Consider the following 17,555-nt stretch of genomic DNA (forward strand, 5'->3'; position numbering starts at 1 on the left):
GCTGTCATATACAGAATGAGGTGTTTGACTTTCAGCATGTTCGAGTCTCAGACTTTGTTTTGTTAAACCATGCATATAGATATCGATCTCACATTTCTATTGATGACTGACCATGGGTGATGTCTTCTTCAACAGAGTGTTTTCTTATCAGCATATTCACCTCAACTAATTTTTTTTTCAACAGGCAGATCTGTTGAGCAACAGCTTACAATGAAATTTCTGCTCAGACTGCTGACTCTAGCAAACTACATTCAAGTAAAGCATTTTGTCTTGCAATCAGCAGATTTATGGGTGCAGCGTACTCCAGCAGACAGTTTGACTGAACGTGCTTTGCCCACTTGCCTATGGAAGCGTGACAACTATTCTTTGTCTGATAGTGTTTAACTTGGCATAGTCATCAGAGAGCTGTTCAGACTAAAGCTGAGCAGAAATGTGCTGCACAAATGTCATTATATGAGTAACGGTCTACTAGTCTAGTCTTGTCTACTCTACTAAAGATATAAAAACATACAGTTATGTGTCTGTTGGAATACAGTTAGTGGGTTCGTTTCTGCCATTAATGCTCTTTTAAAGGCTTCACATTGTAGAAAGTGACATTTCAGTTTCTTTTTTATTATAAAAAAGTGCTATATAAATAATTTGAAAGTATCAAAGCGCTCAGTCCACAGATAAATGTACACAGCACGTATTCAGAAACTGTGAACTGTCATGACTTCCATAATTTTGTGATGTCACAACTATACAGTCACCACTCTCAGCTGTGTCCCTTGTAAGGCCCACCTGGATTTACCATCCAACCTCATAGGATTAGGTCTCTCTGTGTGTTTACCTGAAATCTGCTATACTTATATATTATATTTTGGTACTTAAAAATAAAAAATATAAATAAATATTTCTTATTATGGATATAAAAACTTGTAAAATATGGGACCTTTAATATTTGTTTTTAACAGAAAATGACTGTATACTGTGTGTTATATATGCTTAGCTTTGTTTAAAACGCAACCAAACCTCGACAGAAGTTTGTATTTGTAAGCTATAAATCACATAAGGTACTTTGTACAACATTATACATAATGGGAAACAGCAGTTGATTATTTTTTGTAATATGTTTTTTTACATTCGAACATGCGAGTAACTAATATGATACATGTGCTGCAGTTTAAACTACCCGTCAGTGTTTTATTTGCAGCACCTGGATCACACAACAGTAAAATTTTATCTACACATTAATGAATGACTAATTTTAGACTACGAGTCCATTCTTCATAACAAATACTTTTACTTTGAAAATGCATATACAGTTTTACTGATATCCCACTGTCTAACACTGTATCGTACTGTATAAATCTATATAAAATTTGAATGCAGGCCTTTTACTTGTAATCAAAACTTATGTGTAATACTATATGTAATATTTGCTCATTATGATTTTGTTTCTATTTTTACTTAATAAATATTCCATCACTGAAATTCTGCAAAATGCATTCCAAATAAATAGCCTTCATACATCTTACCAACTTAGGGCTTTATTTTGAAACTATAAACTCTAAAACGTATGCTTCAATTATTCTATGTTAATGTATTTTATATTATTTTATTGCACCATTAAGTAGTAATTAGGCTTAATAACCTCTAAAAAAAGGGAAAACACTAGTTCTACTTCCCTTCTGAATTATGTAATGGTGCGGGGACCGCCCACCTGTCCCTTCTTCCTGTGTGGGCGTTGACAAGTGGTTGACAGGAAACACCAGCAAAACTTGCCGTTAAACCAGGAATTACTTCGCCACAGAAAAATAAAGTATTTTTCTAAACTATTAGGTGTTATATAGTGGCTCATAATGTCCACCAATGCCTTTCAAGAAACTGTTGAACACTCTGGACTGCACAAGTTCTTCTCTGCTGTGTTTTACGCCGGCAGCTCCTTTCTGATCACGGTGGTGAACAAAACCGTGCTGACGAGCTTCAGGTAGGTGGCGCTTTGTCGTCAGCAAATCAATCATACAGTGTCAATAGATCGGACTAACTGACGTCCTCCTCTCACTCTTCTACTGTTTATGTGTTGGCTTTGCAGGTTTCCCTCCTACATGTGTCTGGGAATTGGCCAGGTAAGATGTGCAGGTGTGGATGTTTGTTTCTCTCCGTTTCTCTGTCTGTCACAATAACCCACACTCATGGTCACTTTGGTGCTTTCAGATGGCCGTCACTGTTGTTGTGCTTTATGCTGCCAAAAAGACCAAAACAGTCCAGTTTCAAGATTTTGACAGAAGTGTTCCCTTAAAAGTAAGCATTTTTAATTTTTCATCATTGATCCTTAATTAATTATATTCTATTTCCCATTATCCATCATTATATGCTATATTTTCTTGCCAGATATTCCCTCTTCCTTTGCTTTATGTTGGAAACCATATAACAGGCCTGGCCAGCACCAAAAAGCTCAGGTTTAACCAGTTTAGTTGTTATTTAATTTTGCCAATTTGGGTCCTTGCATTTCCTAGTGCTCATTCCTGTGGTCTTTCCAAAAACATATTGTCTTTTACAGTTTACCCATGTTCACTGTATTACGGAAATTCACCATATTGATGACAATGATCTTGGAAGTATATATACTAAGGTAAGCCTGTCTGATCTGAACTCTTACATAGAATGATTTATAATGAGTTTATCAGTTGCCAAGTGTGCTTGTTCGGTACTTTGACACATGCCCATGGATGAATTACTGGGCCAGAGCATCTGTTTGAAGTGACTGTTAACATTTCTTGTTGAGAAGTCACAAAGAGAGACAGAAAGTGACCAAAAAGATGTGTCCTTGAGACTGTTGCCCTTATTTATATGTAGAATGGGTGGAGGGCTTTTTACATTGTCTTCTAATTCCTCCATGCACACGGCCTCTTCCTGTCCACTGTTTGGTTTTGATCTGAATCTTTCACTGTTCCTTTTTTCAGAAAAACATTTCCAAAACGCCTTGTGTACAGTGTTGTTGCCATAGTTCTTGGTGCCATGATTGCTGCAAGGTATGTTTGTTTTTTTTTAGTTGGATTTGTTTATAGATTGTTTTAAGAACTGAACCATGTGCAGATAAAACACCTGTGCTTTCCCTCCATCTTTTTCTCTCCTCTAGTTCTGACCTGGCCTTCGATATGGAGGGCTACACCTTCATCCTGTTCAATGATGCCTTCACTGCTGCCAGCAGTGTGTACACCAAGAAGAAACTTGGGACTGAGGTAACATCCCCTGTACAATCTGTAGATATGGAGATGATTTAAACTGTATATTATTGGTAGTTTCAGTTAACAGTTAAATGTCTGTGTAGTTGTGGTTAACTGTTTTATTTACTGTTGAAAACGGACAAGAACCAGACAAATTGTGAGGTTATAGCAGAATGTATTACTGCACAGCCATCCTGCCAAACAAGGGAGGCGTTTAAACTTGTCTCCTCTGTCCTGAAAACTTGAAATACTTGATGGATGGATTGAGTGGTCACATTTTTATTATACATCTATAACCTTGTTGGGAAATAATGGGTTTGGATGGATTTTTAACTTTGGTATTATAAGGTGATGTCTGTAAGTTTGTTCATCCACCCTTTGAGTAAACAGGATCTTGCTCTCCACAGTTGCATATACACTATATGTACTTAGATAGACTTAGATATAGTAAACAAATAACAACAGCTGGATACACTCTGTCAGCCACGTATTTTAAAACCGCCACCTTTTTTGTTTATTTTTATGATTTTAGATAGTGACAGTTGTTGACTCATTTGGAAGTGAAATGTGAAGAACTATTAATAATTTCAAATATTTGATTTTGGTAACATTATGTCTAATATTTTCCCCTTTTTTTATAAGGGCCTTGGCAAGTATGGCGTCTTATTTTACAATGCTCTGATCATTGTTATCCCCACTCTCTTGGCAAGTGCATTAACTGGAGATTTACATGAGGTACATACGGTAACTGTAATCTCGTATATTCTTTCTGGGTGTTTGTGGATGCTTTTCCTGCCTGACTGCCTTGTATGTTCTGATCCACAGGCAGTCATATTTGAGGACTGGGTTAAAGCCACATTTATTATTTGTTTCCTCATGTCCTGCTTCCTGGGGTATGTCACTAAAATTCAGTTCAAACTGTTCAATTACTCTCCAAAAACACTCTGATATTCTAAAAATCCTACTTACATACGTAGCTTTTACATTACTGCCTCAGCCTATCCAGTTTCTTAAGACTCAGCTCTGTTTTTTTCAGGTTTGTTTTGATGTATTCCATAGTCCTGTGCAGCTATTATAACTCTGCACTTACTACGACAGTGGTGGGGGCAATAAAGGTAAGAACACGCTGATATGAATACTATTTTTAGACTCAAAAGCACACATTACGTATCTCCACCAAGGTCGGCCAACCCTCCAAACTGATTATTTTAATGATAGTAACTTTATTTTTGGCCCATGATGATGATTTATATTATTTTAGTTTGTTTTAGACGTTTTGCTAAGCAACAGACATGAAACCATACATAACAAAAATAAATAACTATCTTTAACTGTGTCATTATTTCTTATCTGCGCTTTTTCTGGTAACAAGATCATCACTAACTTAAAACTAAATTTTCTCCAGAATGTTGCTGTTGCATATATTGGCATATTTGTGGGTGGAGACTATCTGTTCTCTTGGACTAACTTCCTAGGCCTCAGCATTTGGTAAGATTTTTTTGTTCATTCCAGTTTTATATTTATTTAATGTCTTATATTTATATAAATGTTTTTTTTTTTTATAACAGTTTACTACCAACATATGTTGTTAAATGTCTGCACCGGAAAACTGTCAGAGACGTTTGATGTGACCAAACGATCAAATATATGCAGCCACAACATTTCTTTACACGTTTACATTTCTTGTTTCATAAGAGCAGCATTGTGAAATGAATTTCCATGTCTACATCCAAAGTCCAATCCTGAGCAAAACAATTGTGTACAGTCAGACATTTCCCGACAGATCAGTTTAGTTAATGTGTTATCAGTGACTAAAATTCAAATACGCCTGTTGTTTTTGTTATAACAGGGACCTTTGAATTAAAACTACAAAAAATTGTCTTGGTACATTCGCCGTCAGTCACTCTAACATCTAAGTGGTATTTTCCATGGCTCAACAATTCATTGCTTTTATCTTTTGCTTTGCAGTATGTCAGGTGGACTAGTGTACTCATATTTCACCTTTAGCAGCAAATCACCTGGAGGTAACACAGAAGGAGCGCACGAGCTGAAGATTCATGTTACAGAAGATTCAAATGGGAAGCACTTGACCAGCTGAATGGACAATATTTTAGCATTCACCACTTGGTGGCACTGTTCTGCTTCATATTGGAGCATAATGTTGCTGTAACACTTTGATATTTATTTCAACTCAATGAATTGATATCCCTGGATACATCACTGGTGCTATCTATTTAATTCCACTATTAAATCATGAGTGTATACATTGAGAAGAAGAGCACATACATTCTGCGTCAGGGTTCAGTGAATGTTTATTGAAGACCAACAATTACAACAACAGTGTAGACAGTCTGTCAGAGAATTCTTACCTTTAAAATGTGTAATAAAATATCTACCAAGCAAGCAGGATCACTCTATGCATGTCACAAACAGGAAAACTGTTGGAGGATGTTAGCAGAGGGGGGAAAACTGAAACTAAAATTCAACTTCAAAGCTCTTGTGCACACTCAATATTCTAACAAACACAATGTGTATATATTAAATGCCATAATCTTTCTCAGACCACAAAATAGGCTAAGGGTTAAAAGAATGCTTCAAAATATACTATAACTGGGTACAATAAATCATTTGGTGTTTTGATTATCAACAATTAACAATTTGCCTTCCAGTTTCACTGCAACTCCACAAGGGTAATTTATAAATCAAACAGATTCAAACATGACAGCTCGAGTGACAGAGTGACACGGTTGTTGGTGCAGGTTTCCCAAAAACAACCAGAAGCAGGGCAGTTATGAGAGATGTCATACAGTGTTGAAGGATGTAGTGTTGCGTGTAAAAAAAACAAAAAAAACAAAGAAAAAAATCGAGAAAAAAAACAACAAAACCCAGCACTACACAAATCAGTTTATGAAAAACAGGTGCCATTTCCTGGACACATAGAACAGATCTAATCTTCAGTGCATTGCAAGCTTAATCCAAAACTTAATAGTGGGTGTAAGTGCTTCATCAAAATCAATGGGATGTCTAAATTTATGCGACAAACTTTGAAATTGGAATATTTCCCTTTACGCATGAAATGATTCTAGTGCTCTCAAACATATGAACAAAATGTTAGCCAGACAAAAAAATATATATGGTGAAATAAATACCTCATAATTTAAACTCTGAAATGAGATGACATAGATGCACCACACACTGCAATGATGCTATGCCTGTATTATAACTGGTCTGCCACCTTTTAATATAAGAGGTGACTGACATTCATTGACAAACGTCTCCTGTCTGGGTGGAAAACAACTTTTGGCCTGCAGGCTTTACACACATTCTTTGTATCTATGAGGAAACTGTTTGGAAATGGAAATATGACATGTCCTGAAAGGTAATCCGGACCTTTATCCATTGTAGAATATTCAGAGCACAGTAGGTAGTTGGCTCGGTAATGTCAGGCAGATATGGTTATGTATAAATAAAGACAAATTGCAAGGCTGTAAAAGTTTGGATTATTGGAAAAACTTGTGCCTCACCAGACCTCTGGATTAGGCTTGCAATGATCACCTCTCATTCGCATGTTAGAATTACCATGTCACATGTCAGTACTGATCTAGCTCTCCTGACTTTCTTTTTTCTTATCCTCCCTTTTGTCCACCTTTGCTCACTGTTTTTTTTTGTTTTTTTAGAGAGAGCTGTACTGGTGAGGCTAAAACTATCTGAAACTTTCTGAGTCAATTTCTACCACCACTCCTGTCAAGAGTGGCGGCGAAATTGTGCTTTACAAGGCTGGAGATGAAACCTGGGACCATGGTGAGAGGTCATCTGACAGTCTGAATGTAACTTAACATTTCCTATGTTTTGACCAAACCCTGTATCATTCTGTCCATCTGAGCTTAATCCATATATACATTAGTCATACACACTCTCTTACACTCACAACATACTTAAAAAACTCGTTACCATCAAAGTGCAAACAAAACAAATTAAAAACATAACAGGTACTCTTTCTTTGCCTGTAGAAGACAGAAGAAAGAAAGACATTCTTCATATAGTCAAATCTACAATTATAGCAGCCTAAAAGAATAAAATGGAAGCTGAATAAGGTGCTTTAGCTTGTGCCTTCCTGGTGCTGTGAGGGGGATTAGATGATACTGTGCATAACACTGATCTCAGGCCAACTCTGTCTCAAAGTCTGGTTTCACAACTCGATAGAACAAACTAAACTTCGATCTGTGTTTCTGAACGATTTTTCGTAGCTACAGCACATATCGCAGGAAGGCGGGTTGGGAATGGAGATATGAGGGGAAGGGAATGGGAGTCCAGGATCAGGAAGTGGGTCGGTGTTCAGGCAGACAGGTTGTTGGCCAGCTCAATGAGCGCCAGAGCACCGTGGAGACGCTCTCGTTGCTCCTGGAGGCGGCGCTTGGCGGCACCTCCCTGGCTTCCCTTCTCTTCCTCTGCGGTGTCTTCCTCTTCCCCGTTCTCTTCATCAGATTGGAGAAACTCCATGGGATCCTGCTGCTCCTGGTCCTCTGCTCTTGCCTTGCCCTGTGGCTTCACCTTGGTGGTTGTAGGTGCACGCTGCTCTCGGGTTCGCCAGTACCTGCACAAACGGAGAAGATTATATTAACATACAATGTAAGCAGAAAATGACATGAAATGTTTGATATCTCAAAGCTCTCCCTCTGCATGCTTTATAAAACTATGGCTCAGTCCACCTGTTCAAGAGGGACAGTATGTGCAGGCTTCACTTACTTTGCCAGCCACTCTGCCACAGCCTTGTTATCCACAGACTGGGCCTTCCCCAGGCCCTCCTTTGGTTCCTCCCTCTTCAGGCGGGAGAAAGGATGCTTGGGGCAGTGACGATTGGCATGGGTGAACCGATTGCCACATCCTGTAGAGAAAGCAACAAGTATGAATAAATGCAGTAAGACATTAAAGGTCCCAAATATTAAACTAAGTCTTAAAGATTTTAGAAAAGCCAAGATGTGTAATGCATGACCCTTTTTGTGGTTTACTGTTGTCAGGAACACACAGTAATGTATCAAGGCTGTAAGAATGGATTGGTTGTTTTTCTTAAGTGACGGAATAATAGTGAATAAATCTTATTGTTGTTATGAGTCAGATAATTCTAGTGCTGATTTGCAGCTACTACACTTGTATTATAACACACAGTTACACTGTCTGTTCTGTGTTTCTCAGGTACTTTCCAAATGCTTCAAATATAACAGCCAGTTAAACAGCTAGTCTGTCACAGTAACTGAGCCACATTTCATACATTGGAAAGTACCGTAAAAAGTGAAAGTTTGACTTTGTTGTTTGGAAGAACAATATTGCGTAAAATCACTGTACAGCTCTTTTCTAAAAACCCACCTTTCTCTGAGCAAACAAAGGGTTTTTCCCCGGTGTGCAGCCGCTGGTGCGTCTTCAGCTGACCGCTCTGGACAAACGCCTTCCCGCAGTTTGGATAGTCACAGAGATAGGGCCTCTCTCCTGCGGGGCAAAAGAGGATATTGTTAAGGTAACAGCACTGTTATGGTTATACAAGTCTAAAGTAATTAGATAGTGCTGCTTATATGATACACACATGCACAATTTCCAAATGTGAACACTAAAGGCTTAAAAAATGTAGAATATGTTGATTAATTGTGGATCACATAATTGTGCCCCCTCCTAGTCAGCGTGCTACTGTTACATTTGCTTAGACAGGTGTTTACATGATCTTCCCTTCTTCTGGTAGTGTAGGAAAGGGCATTAGGCAATGACAACACCTCCACCTTTCCTCAAGCCACCTGTTTGCCTTGCTGTCTCTCTCACCTGTGTGTGTCCTCTTGTGAGCCTGGAGAGACTTCTCTCTGGGAAATACTCGGTTGCAGATGTTACAGCGGATACGGCTGGATGAGGTCTCTCCCTCGCTTATCAGCTCGCGGACAGTGTCAGCCCGTGGACGGCCTCTGCGGATACCATCCTGACAGCAAGAATGCACAGAATTTTTTTTTTTTTTACCTTGGCTTAATTGCAACCTTAAGAACACTTTTTTTCATTTTGGCAGAACAGCAGCCATAAGCAAAGTATGATTTGACAATATGAGTACAAAATGCTTTCACACTTCATGACCTGATAAATCTACAACATATGAATCAAGTTAGGAGAGCATCATTTAAACTGGCATATTATGTTCATACTGCTTTTATTACGTATATGCGTAGTTTTACCACTGATTTGTATATGATGCAATATGAAATCAATCATAATTTCCTCCGATGGGCTCACGTGTCACATTGTAGCACGTTTGACCAGCACAAATCATTCACATCCGGTTACATTTTTGGCGCGCTACAATGCGTCATGTATAAGCAGCTGCTCCTGATTCAGGAAGTAACGGGGGTTTAAAATCCACCATGTCACACCCTAATGCGCGGGCGTTTTTTTAAATGACTCTCCATCTCGGCCATATTAAGGCTGTGGCAAAATATAATTTCCCCGCTTTAAGTAGTCCCATCTTTAACAATGAATTTATATTTCTCTATATTGTATTAATCCTCTATGACCACTTACTTTGGAATGGTTTGTGTTTTAAAAGATGTCCGTAACATCATGCATGCCCTCTATCTCACAACAACTAATGTTATCACTAGTAGTTACACATATATTAAGTGTTGTTGTACGTTACAAATGTTGTTATAAGTGCATAAGTGTTGTCAGCAACCTTGAACTATAGAGGAGTGACTTCAGCCTTTCAGCTCTGCTCAGTCTGGACAAAATGACTGTCCTGCCACGTTGTAAGCAGAGTCATAATGATTAAAATAAGCTTTGTACCTTCATCTGGTCAGGTGAGGGAGCCGTGTCCGCTTCTCTGGCCGTCTGGGTCCCGGTAGGAGACGAAGCCCCGCTCACTGAGCCCGGGCTCAGGGTCACATTGTGGGCGTTCTCCCCCCATTTCCACGGATACACCATGAAGTCGCTAAAACCGGGGCTTGTCGGCGTAAGGGCTTCCGCTTTTCTGGGTTTGATCGGGGTGGTCTTGATGACGGACACCAAAACTCTTTTGGGTGAGTCGTTGCAGAAAATAACATGCGGGTGCTTGTTATCGGCCATCGTGTGGATGTCAAAATGTCGGTGTTAGTCTCAAAAGCAAGCGAAGAAACTGTAAAAGTTTGAACTCTAAATGATTGCTTCTTTAAAAAAAAAAAAATCAGCTGGTAAAAGTCATGAATCGTGCGGCTTTTCAATCTGGAGTGAATATGTCCTTCATTTCCAAAGAGGAATAAAAAAAATCTTGGATCCGTTCTTCGCAACAAAGTATCCTCTGAAGATACAGTCAGATATGAAGATGATTGTAAGTTTCCTTCTTGTCGCAGCGGGTCGTCTGAACTGACCTGTGTGCGCCCACAGAAGCATTGTCCCGCGTTGGAAATCGCGCCTGAGGAGCTGGCCAATCGACTGTAGGGATCTCATCCCACGTGTCAAAAGAAACCAATGGCTGCCAACGTCTACGTAGCAAGCCAAAACGGCAATGGCAGAACAGAAAGCGTTGATTGGTCACGACGTTTTTGTCCAATGAGATTTAAACACTTAATGCGCGCACTCACACGGTGACATCAAGATAGGCCAATGAAGACGAGCGCTCTGCAGGTTCGGCCACGACGGAGCCAATGAGAGAGAAGAGCGGTAATTTTACACCGCCGATGAATAGACCATTCCCGCGCTGAGGAGTCTGTTTATGTTATTACATTTTTGGTCAATTTAAAGGGAAAGGAAACGGTGGCTCAGAGGCGCCAAAGTTACGTAATCATTATAGGGCGGAATTACTTGAACAAAGGGTGCACTGTGTGACTTAAAAGAAATAGAAACTAAGGGCTATTTGAAAATATGTTTGTCTTAAATTAGTGTACAACATCATGGTGGTTATTCCGTTATTCCTGATTTTTTTATATGCTTAAGAATAGTAAGATACACAAATGTACAGGAAATGTGTCTGTTGAAGAAAAGTATCAAACGTATATAAAAGTTTTTTTGTCATTCATACAGATAGATCTAAAGATCCAGATGCAAGACAAACAGGATTTTCATTCGCCATTCCAGCTGAAAGAGTTGCTGTTAAAAGAAGAACATCAGATCACTTAGCAGTGTAACTGAAACAGATTGAACAGGTAAACTAGACATGTTATTTTATCAAGTTCAGCATAACTATCAGTAGTCATGCTCATCCCAGAGGGGACTGGACGTAATAAATGAAACAGCAGTCAGAACCAAACATATGAATGTATCATGTGGGATCCAGCTCACAGGGAAGGTTGGACATGAAATTGCAGATACACCAAGGAGGCAGTCAAACAGGAAGATAGCATGAAAATTTATTTTACCAAAGCAAAAGGTAGGCCATAATAACGAACAACATTATGAAAGACTGAAAACATAACATAAAGGTAAAAACATGCCTATAGGACCTAATTTCTTGGTGCCCATACACTACGTTCTTTGTGGTATAGCAGAATCAGAATCAGAATCAGAAATACTTTATTAATCCCCTGCGGGAAATTGTTATGTTGCAGTGCTCCATTCCACATATACAAAATATAATAAAATAATAATGAAGATATAACCCACAATATTAAAAATATATTAAAAAAAATATATATATATACCCTGTCAGTAATAAACAGTATATACATAGTTAATGCTATTTACAGTAACAGTGAATTTGTACTGATTGAATTATGTCCAGAATTGTAATTGGATCGGATATTTCCTGATATGCATTAATACTGTCACACTGATACAAAGTTTAAAAGAATCCCCCAACCCTTCTGTATGTTGAGATGGTGTAGGTTGACATCACAGACTTGAACTTTCCACTCTGACCACTAGATGAAGCTAAATTTCATTGTGTAAAATATATCCTGACTCATCCTGCTGGTGAGAATGACACAGCTTAATCAGGTTTGAGGTATGTTTATCTAATTTTACACTTGGAATACATGGATCTGAGCATTCAGAGACCAATTCAGATGGAAAGGAAGTAAATTAATTTCGTTATTTGTACAATAGACATCTACACAGTTTAGCGCAAGCCGCACAGTTTATAAAGGCCATGCGAATATGAAGACTTAAATGGAATATTCTTCAGATTTTGCAGTGACCTGGAAAAGTTAATGCTACTAAATGATCACAGATTCCCAAGCACAACTGAGATAATTACTTGCTCAAATGTCTATTTAAATGAAAGCAGACATACTTGATTACTCATAAAGTAGCCTACACATGGGCCTTCAGGAAGCTGCTCGATGGGTGTGTAGAAAGCTTCACCTTATAGCTAATATAACTATTACAGTCACACATAATATAATATGTTGAAAATAAAATAACTTTTCAAGTAAAGTAAGATACTGGTAAAAGGAAACAGGAGGGAATAATTAGTTTGAGATCTTTTGCTTTGGATAGAAAAACATTGTTTTACCTAAGTTACACTGGTAGCAACAGTGTTTTGTGTTTTGTTTGTGTTTTGTCAAGAGCTGGCTCCAGCAATGGAAAGCAACCCTGTGTTACTTCACATTTGTACTATTTGTGTTTTTGTATAATGTCCAAATGTTGATGGTATAAAAACTTAAATGACAAAAAAGTCTTACTACCACCAAATATGTTCAGACGAACAAACTGGATTGTTGCCTGGTCAGACAAATAAGCATTGTCACTGAACTTATAGGAAGACAGGACTAATGACTTGTTTCTACTTTTAGCTAAGTCAGGGCTAACACAACATGCTAATGCAGCTAGCTGAACTAGCTGCAATAACACAAGCAGCGAGCACAAACAAGAAACCTAGCTATTGACCTATAAAATTAAATTAGCAGAATTTAGTCAGAGCTAACGTAAACTGTATCCGGAACAGAAGCCTGTCAGGATGAGTTAATGAAACAGTTTACTGTCAGACCGAAATACTAGAATTTGGGGTTCTTATTGTCAAACAAAATACTAGTTTCGCCATAATTACCTCAGATGTTAGCCAGCTTTAAGTAGTAACAGCCAACATTAGTGAATGTTAAAATTAGCTAAACCTCCTCTGAGAAAATGTGAAACCACTAACACTGGCACTAACACTGAACGCATAGTGTTTTTGTTTTGTTTTTAATTTAGCTTTTTATCGATAAACTAAGGTTAACTACTTTTAATAGGAAACAATATACAATTTAATTTTTAATTTTGCTAATCTAGTATCTTAAAATTAAGCGAGGGGCATTCATTTAGCTTCAAAATGGTAATATAATGCAATTTTTTTGTCTAGAATAAGTTTTTTTTATTTTTTTATTTTTAATAAACTCCTTTTGACTTCAGTCCCTGTGCCAATATTCGAGTAACACTTCCTGACTAAGCAGAGAATAATCCACCTGCATTGGTCGAGGATTTGAGCCAAGTCTATGCAATGAATATTGATTAGTGCATAGCCTATTGATGAACACAGGGGCGTGGCGTCGTTTGACTCCACACGTGCAAACATTTAAAAGTGTGGACAAACTCTTTGGGGCATTTGTTGGATGTTCACAGTGGAAGCTGTTGTACCTGGACAGGAAAACGGTGGATACTTGAGTTTTATTCTTGCTGTTAAGCATTGAGAGTGTGAGAAGGGAGTTGTCTTTTGAACGCTGCTTTTTTTTTGTGGTACCACAGGCTAAAAAATGCTGCCGGACGCCTACGGTTGCGTTGTGGCGAACAGGTTCGGGAATCTTCTGGATGACGAAGCGGATCCGTTCGACTTGATCAACGAGGTGGAAACGGAGAAGGAGAAAAAGAAGAAGAAGAAGAAGAAGGACGATGATAAGAAAGGAAAGCAGAAGAAACCTGGGCAAAGGGAATCTCAGAAGGACAGACGCCTCCCCATCGCGTCGGATGGTCAAGAACCAGTTCCAGGTGGGCGCCACACGCTCGGCTGCATTGTCGTTACACACCCCGAATCCAAACGATTCTGGCAGCTGCTAGTATTTCTAGATTGCATAGTCCAGCCAAGTGGCCGGTTTGCTTAGGCTTTGTCAGCTGCTGATGGTGCAAGGTCAGCGAGGCTGTTGAAGCACATGTGCATGCTGTCAGGGTGGGTTTCAGGTGGCTGTGTTGCCAAATGATTTTATAACATTTAAAACTGCCTATGTAAATGCATGCTTTAACCCCAGACATGAGAATGAACTATCTACTGATTCGATGAAAAATAAATCTACAAACATATTAAAAAAACTGTAAGGTTATGTATGTGCAGTCTTCCCCTTTTTACTATTACAAAGTGACTGGACTTTTGGTTTCCCCCTTGTTTTCCAGCAGTGGTTTGATACACCTGTTTCATTGCAGAATAGAGGTTGTAAGCAGGAGACTGGAAATGTTTTTATAATCAAGGTTGGGACCTAAGGGAGTACTGGAAGATTCAAATATCCAGCCAGCACTTTTTGTTGTACTGTAGACTGTAATAAGTGGCCTTTATTGATGAGTGGCTGTCCTCAGTCCGTAAGCAGCAGCAGCAGCAGCAGCAGCAGCAGCAGCAGCAGCAACAGCAGACACGTCCTCGGCCAGTGATTGAGAGTGGAGATGGCAGAGAGGAGGCCCAGAGGGGCATGAAGAGGGCTGCCGTCGCGGAGCGTAGGGCCAACCAAGAGGCGTACCCACAGGAGTTTTCAACCTCTAAGTATGTGTTCTAATACAAGCACATGCACTCTGTTTATTCAGCACCACCACCGATTTAAAAATTAAATCAAGATTTTTGATTAGTTTTAAAATGTTATTTTGACTTACTTCACACATGAACTCCTTATACCCATTCCCCCCTAACTAAGTAATGTTATTTGAAACAACACTTCAACTTTTGAAAGAAGAAATGACAAATTCTTCTTAACAATAAAATGACAAGTTCATAAGTGATGAAACACACCCTTGCTCTATTCAATACACACTTTGCTGCCACAGTCTTGCTTGGTCTGATATGCAGAAACTTATGAACACGATACTCAAAAAAAATCAGACACAACCAGTGACCAGTGCCTAGAAGAAGACTCTACCACCTGGCTTGGAGACATAGGCGCTGTAGCGGAAATAAAGTTTTTATGTTTGTTCCTCAGGCCTTCCTATTATGCAGACACTGACTCCAGAGGCAGAGGGGGGATCAGAGGTAGGAGAGGAGCAAGAGGTGGTGGATACACAAGGAACCAGGACAGCTTCAACTTGAGGGGCAAGAGAGAATATGATCGACACAATGGAACGTAAGCATTTTTGTTCATGTAGCTGTTTGGAAAAAAAGCTTATGCCCTTGTTGATTTCTCTCATAGTGGTGTATTGACAACTTTTCTAACATTCATTGCAGAGGCATATCTCCTGAGGAAAAGAGAGGAGGCAGAGGACCCTGGAACTGGGGCTGTGTTGAAGAAGCTGCAAGGTAAGTGAACTTTTATTATCAACATGGAGATGACAACTTTTAAACTTGGGCACAATAGAGAGGCATTTCTGCTTCTGTTCTTGTACCTTTTTGTGAAGTGAATTAATGGAGGTGACGTCTGACACTCCGGTCAAATCTGAGGAGCCCCAAATACCTGCAGATGAAGAGAATCAGAATCGGTGAGTGACGCACATAAGTACCTTGCTTAAAAACAACCACATCATCTGGCTCAATGACAAATTCATCTGTCAAGAGTGACAGCTGACCAGTCTCTAAGTGCGTAACAATTAGACAATCTAAAATGTGGGGGTAGTTTCTACAAACTGTGTTTTTTAAGATCAATAAACTGATAAAGAGATGGGGGAAAAAAAAAATCTAGCCAGTCTACTTTAAGACCTGATGTTATACAGAACACGTTAAGGGTTTTCTTTAACTTTTGCTTATTGAACCCTAGAACAACATGCAGTGTTGATCACATTTGTAACCGTGCAAAAGCTCCTAAAGTTTAGGATGAAACAAAAGCAAATTTCTGTGTAAAGTTTAGTCTATATTTAATATAGACTTTATAAAAATGCCAAGAAATCTGCCTGCTTAATATTTTTCAAAAATACATTTATTGTTTATGATCAGTGTTTCCAAAATGGATTTTGCTGTCTTTGCAGTGACACATTTAATATATCCCTCGGCTCCCAACAAAATGCCACAAGCTTTTTTTGCTCATAAGATTTTTTTTTTTTTTTTAATTATTCTTTAATGAAAAACAAACCTAAAAATCTCTTCATTTGTAAGTGGACTGACAGAATTAATTTGTCCCCAATTATGATAGAACAATGGAAGAGGAGGACGGAGAGATGGTGGTCCAGGTTGCTATGGAGATGACCCTCGACGAGTGGAAGGCCGTGCAGGAGATGAGTCGTCCCAAGGCAGAGTTTAATATCCGCAAAGCCGAGAACAAGATTCCCTCCAAAGCCAAGGTCATCCACCAGTCAAATCACCTGGAGGTGAGAATGTAAAGCGCATAATAGAATCTGCTCACAAGAAAACATTGAAACCCTAATGAAAGTCCAGCCATGATTAAAGCAATACAGACTCAAGTCCTTCAGGAATGTGTAAACTAGTCAAATGGTGAGTGGCGCTGAGGTTGTCTTTCCTGTGATTAGCACTTTGCAACCTAAAAATCATCAGGAAATTGCCGACCAGACAGGTGGTTAATGGAGATCTTGAGTTTTGTTGTACCTGTCAGGTTCAACTGTCTTTTGGACTATATTTAGCGTTTGCCTCCAACCTTCAGAACCTCAAGGAGACTCTGGAGGACATGGAGGACGATGGCAACTTTCTCCGAAGGTCTGTGAATGACATCACCTCCCTTCTGGACATCAATTTTGGGAGTCTTGGACGCCCCACTCGTGGGGGTCGGGGAAGGGGAGCACGAGGTGGTCCGACCAGTCGCCCAGAGAGACCTAAACCCATATTGGAGAGGGTATGTTCTCCACTCTCAGCTAAGGAGATAAATGCGTATATATATGCGTGTGTGTGTATATGTGTGTGTATAAAATATTAGGAAAAAGACTTCATATTAAATAAATATGCATAATCTGATTAGAGTTGGTAACGTCTGTTTTCTCATTAGGAGGATGATCTGGCCCCTAACCCAGATGACCCAGAGGACTTCCCAGCACTACCAACAGGAAGATAATTGAGTACATTTCTCTTCATTTACCTTCTGTGAGGAAAATTAGTTGCACTAAACACGATCGAAATCACTGTTTTCATGTTTCTGCTGTTCTTAAGATTTGGGATTCTATTGCACTGAAGGCACTGTTCAGCATTTGACTCCTGGAGAATAAATGCTTCTGCAAGTTTATCTTGGAGCTGTTGAAGTTTTTAATTTTTTTTTTTTTTTTTTTATAAAAACACTGGGACTATTATAACAAAATGTGAGG

At 39.0% G+C, this 17,555-nt stretch overlaps 3 protein-coding genes across 4 annotated transcripts; 2 read left to right on the forward strand and 1 right to left on the reverse strand.

The window, feature by feature from the left end:
• The first annotated feature begins 1,734 nt into the window (after positions 1 to 1,734).
• On the forward strand, positions 1,735 to 7,521 carry LOC111230802 (UDP-N-acetylglucosamine/UDP-glucose/GDP-mannose transporter-like). The gene is made up of 12 exons (XM_022757631.1): positions 1,735 to 1,969; positions 2,075 to 2,108; positions 2,197 to 2,283; positions 2,374 to 2,441; positions 2,543 to 2,614; positions 2,946 to 3,014; positions 3,122 to 3,224; positions 3,852 to 3,944; positions 4,035 to 4,102; positions 4,246 to 4,324; positions 4,615 to 4,697; positions 5,178 to 7,521. Exons 1-12 carry the CDS (start codon positions 1,842 to 1,844, stop codon positions 5,305 to 5,307), a joined length of 1,014 nt encoding a protein of 337 aa, XP_022613352.1. The 5' UTR covers positions 1,735 to 1,841; the 3' UTR covers positions 5,308 to 7,521.
• Positions 7,522 to 7,532: 11 nt separating this feature from the next.
• Positions 7,533 to 10,552, reverse strand: znf367 (zinc finger protein 367). Its single transcript, XM_022757632.1, has 5 exons — positions 10,020 to 10,552; positions 9,018 to 9,168; positions 8,574 to 8,693; positions 7,956 to 8,094; positions 7,533 to 7,803 (listed from the first exon to the last, which is right to left on the reverse strand). Exons 1-5 carry the CDS (start codon positions 10,296 to 10,298, stop codon positions 7,545 to 7,547), a joined length of 948 nt encoding a protein of 315 aa, XP_022613353.1. The 5' UTR covers positions 10,299 to 10,552; the 3' UTR covers positions 7,533 to 7,544.
• Positions 10,165 to 17,421, forward strand: LOC111230801 (intracellular hyaluronan-binding protein 4-like). 2 transcript variants are annotated; one of them, XM_022757629.1, is made up of 9 exons: positions 10,165 to 10,252; positions 13,869 to 14,108; positions 14,688 to 14,868; positions 15,299 to 15,439; positions 15,541 to 15,612; positions 15,711 to 15,791; positions 16,439 to 16,613; positions 16,904 to 17,092; positions 17,243 to 17,421. In XM_022757629.1, the coding sequence occupies exons 2-9, from the start codon at positions 13,877 to 13,879 to the stop codon at positions 17,306 to 17,308; spliced, it is 1,137 nt and encodes a 378-aa protein (XP_022613350.1). In that variant the 5' UTR covers positions 10,165 to 10,252; positions 13,869 to 13,876; the 3' UTR covers positions 17,309 to 17,421. The 2 variants fall into 2 exon arrangements, with proteins under 2 accessions (XP_022613350.1, XP_022613351.1); XM_022757630.1 differs by lacking the exon at positions 10,165 to 10,252 and adding an exon at positions 13,747 to 13,775.
• The last annotated feature ends 134 nt before the right edge of the window (positions 17,422 to 17,555 follow it).

This window comes from Seriola dumerili, unplaced genomic scaffold, assembly GCF_002260705.1.
Source record: "Seriola dumerili isolate Sdu_G_001 unplaced genomic scaffold, Sdu_1.0 BDQW01000290.1, whole genome shotgun sequence".
Classification (NCBI taxonomy): domain Eukaryota; kingdom Metazoa; phylum Chordata; class Actinopteri; order Carangiformes; family Carangidae; genus Seriola; species Seriola dumerili.

Excerpts from the sequence above, each read along its gene's own strand:
- znf367 (XM_022757632.1), bottom strand. The coding sequence starts at position 10,298 with ATGGCCGATAACAAGCACCCGCATGTTATTTTCTGCAACGACTCACCC. Across the intron at positions 9,169-10,019 it reads CCTCACCTGACCAGATGAAG|GATGGTATCCGCAGAGGCCG; the intron begins GTACAAAGCTTA and ends TCTTGCTGTCAG. Across the intron at positions 7,804-7,955 it reads GTGGCAGAGTGGCTGGCAAA|GTACTGGCGAACCCGAGAGC; the intron begins GTAAGTGAAGCC and ends CCGTTTGTGCAG.
- LOC111230801 (XM_022757629.1), top strand. The coding sequence starts at position 13,877 with ATGCTGCCGGACGCCTACGGTTGCGTTGTGGCGAACAGGTTCGGGAAT. Across the intron at positions 14,109-14,687 it reads TGGTCAAGAACCAGTTCCAG|TCCGTAAGCAGCAGCAGCAG; the intron begins GTGGGCGCCACA and ends GGCTGTCCTCAG. Across the intron at positions 15,613-15,710 it reads TGTGTTGAAGAAGCTGCAAG|TGAATTAATGGAGGTGACGT; the intron begins GTAAGTGAACTT and ends CTTTTTGTGAAG.
- LOC111230802 (XM_022757631.1), top strand. The coding sequence starts at position 1,842 with ATGTCCACCAATGCCTTTCAAGAAACTGTTGAACACTCTGGACTGCAC. Across the intron at positions 1,970-2,074 it reads ACCGTGCTGACGAGCTTCAG|GTTTCCCTCCTACATGTGTC; the intron begins GTAGGTGGCGCT and ends TTGGCTTTGCAG. Across the intron at positions 2,615-2,945 it reads TTGGAAGTATATATACTAAG|AAAAACATTTCCAAAACGCC; the intron begins GTAAGCCTGTCT and ends TCCTTTTTTCAG.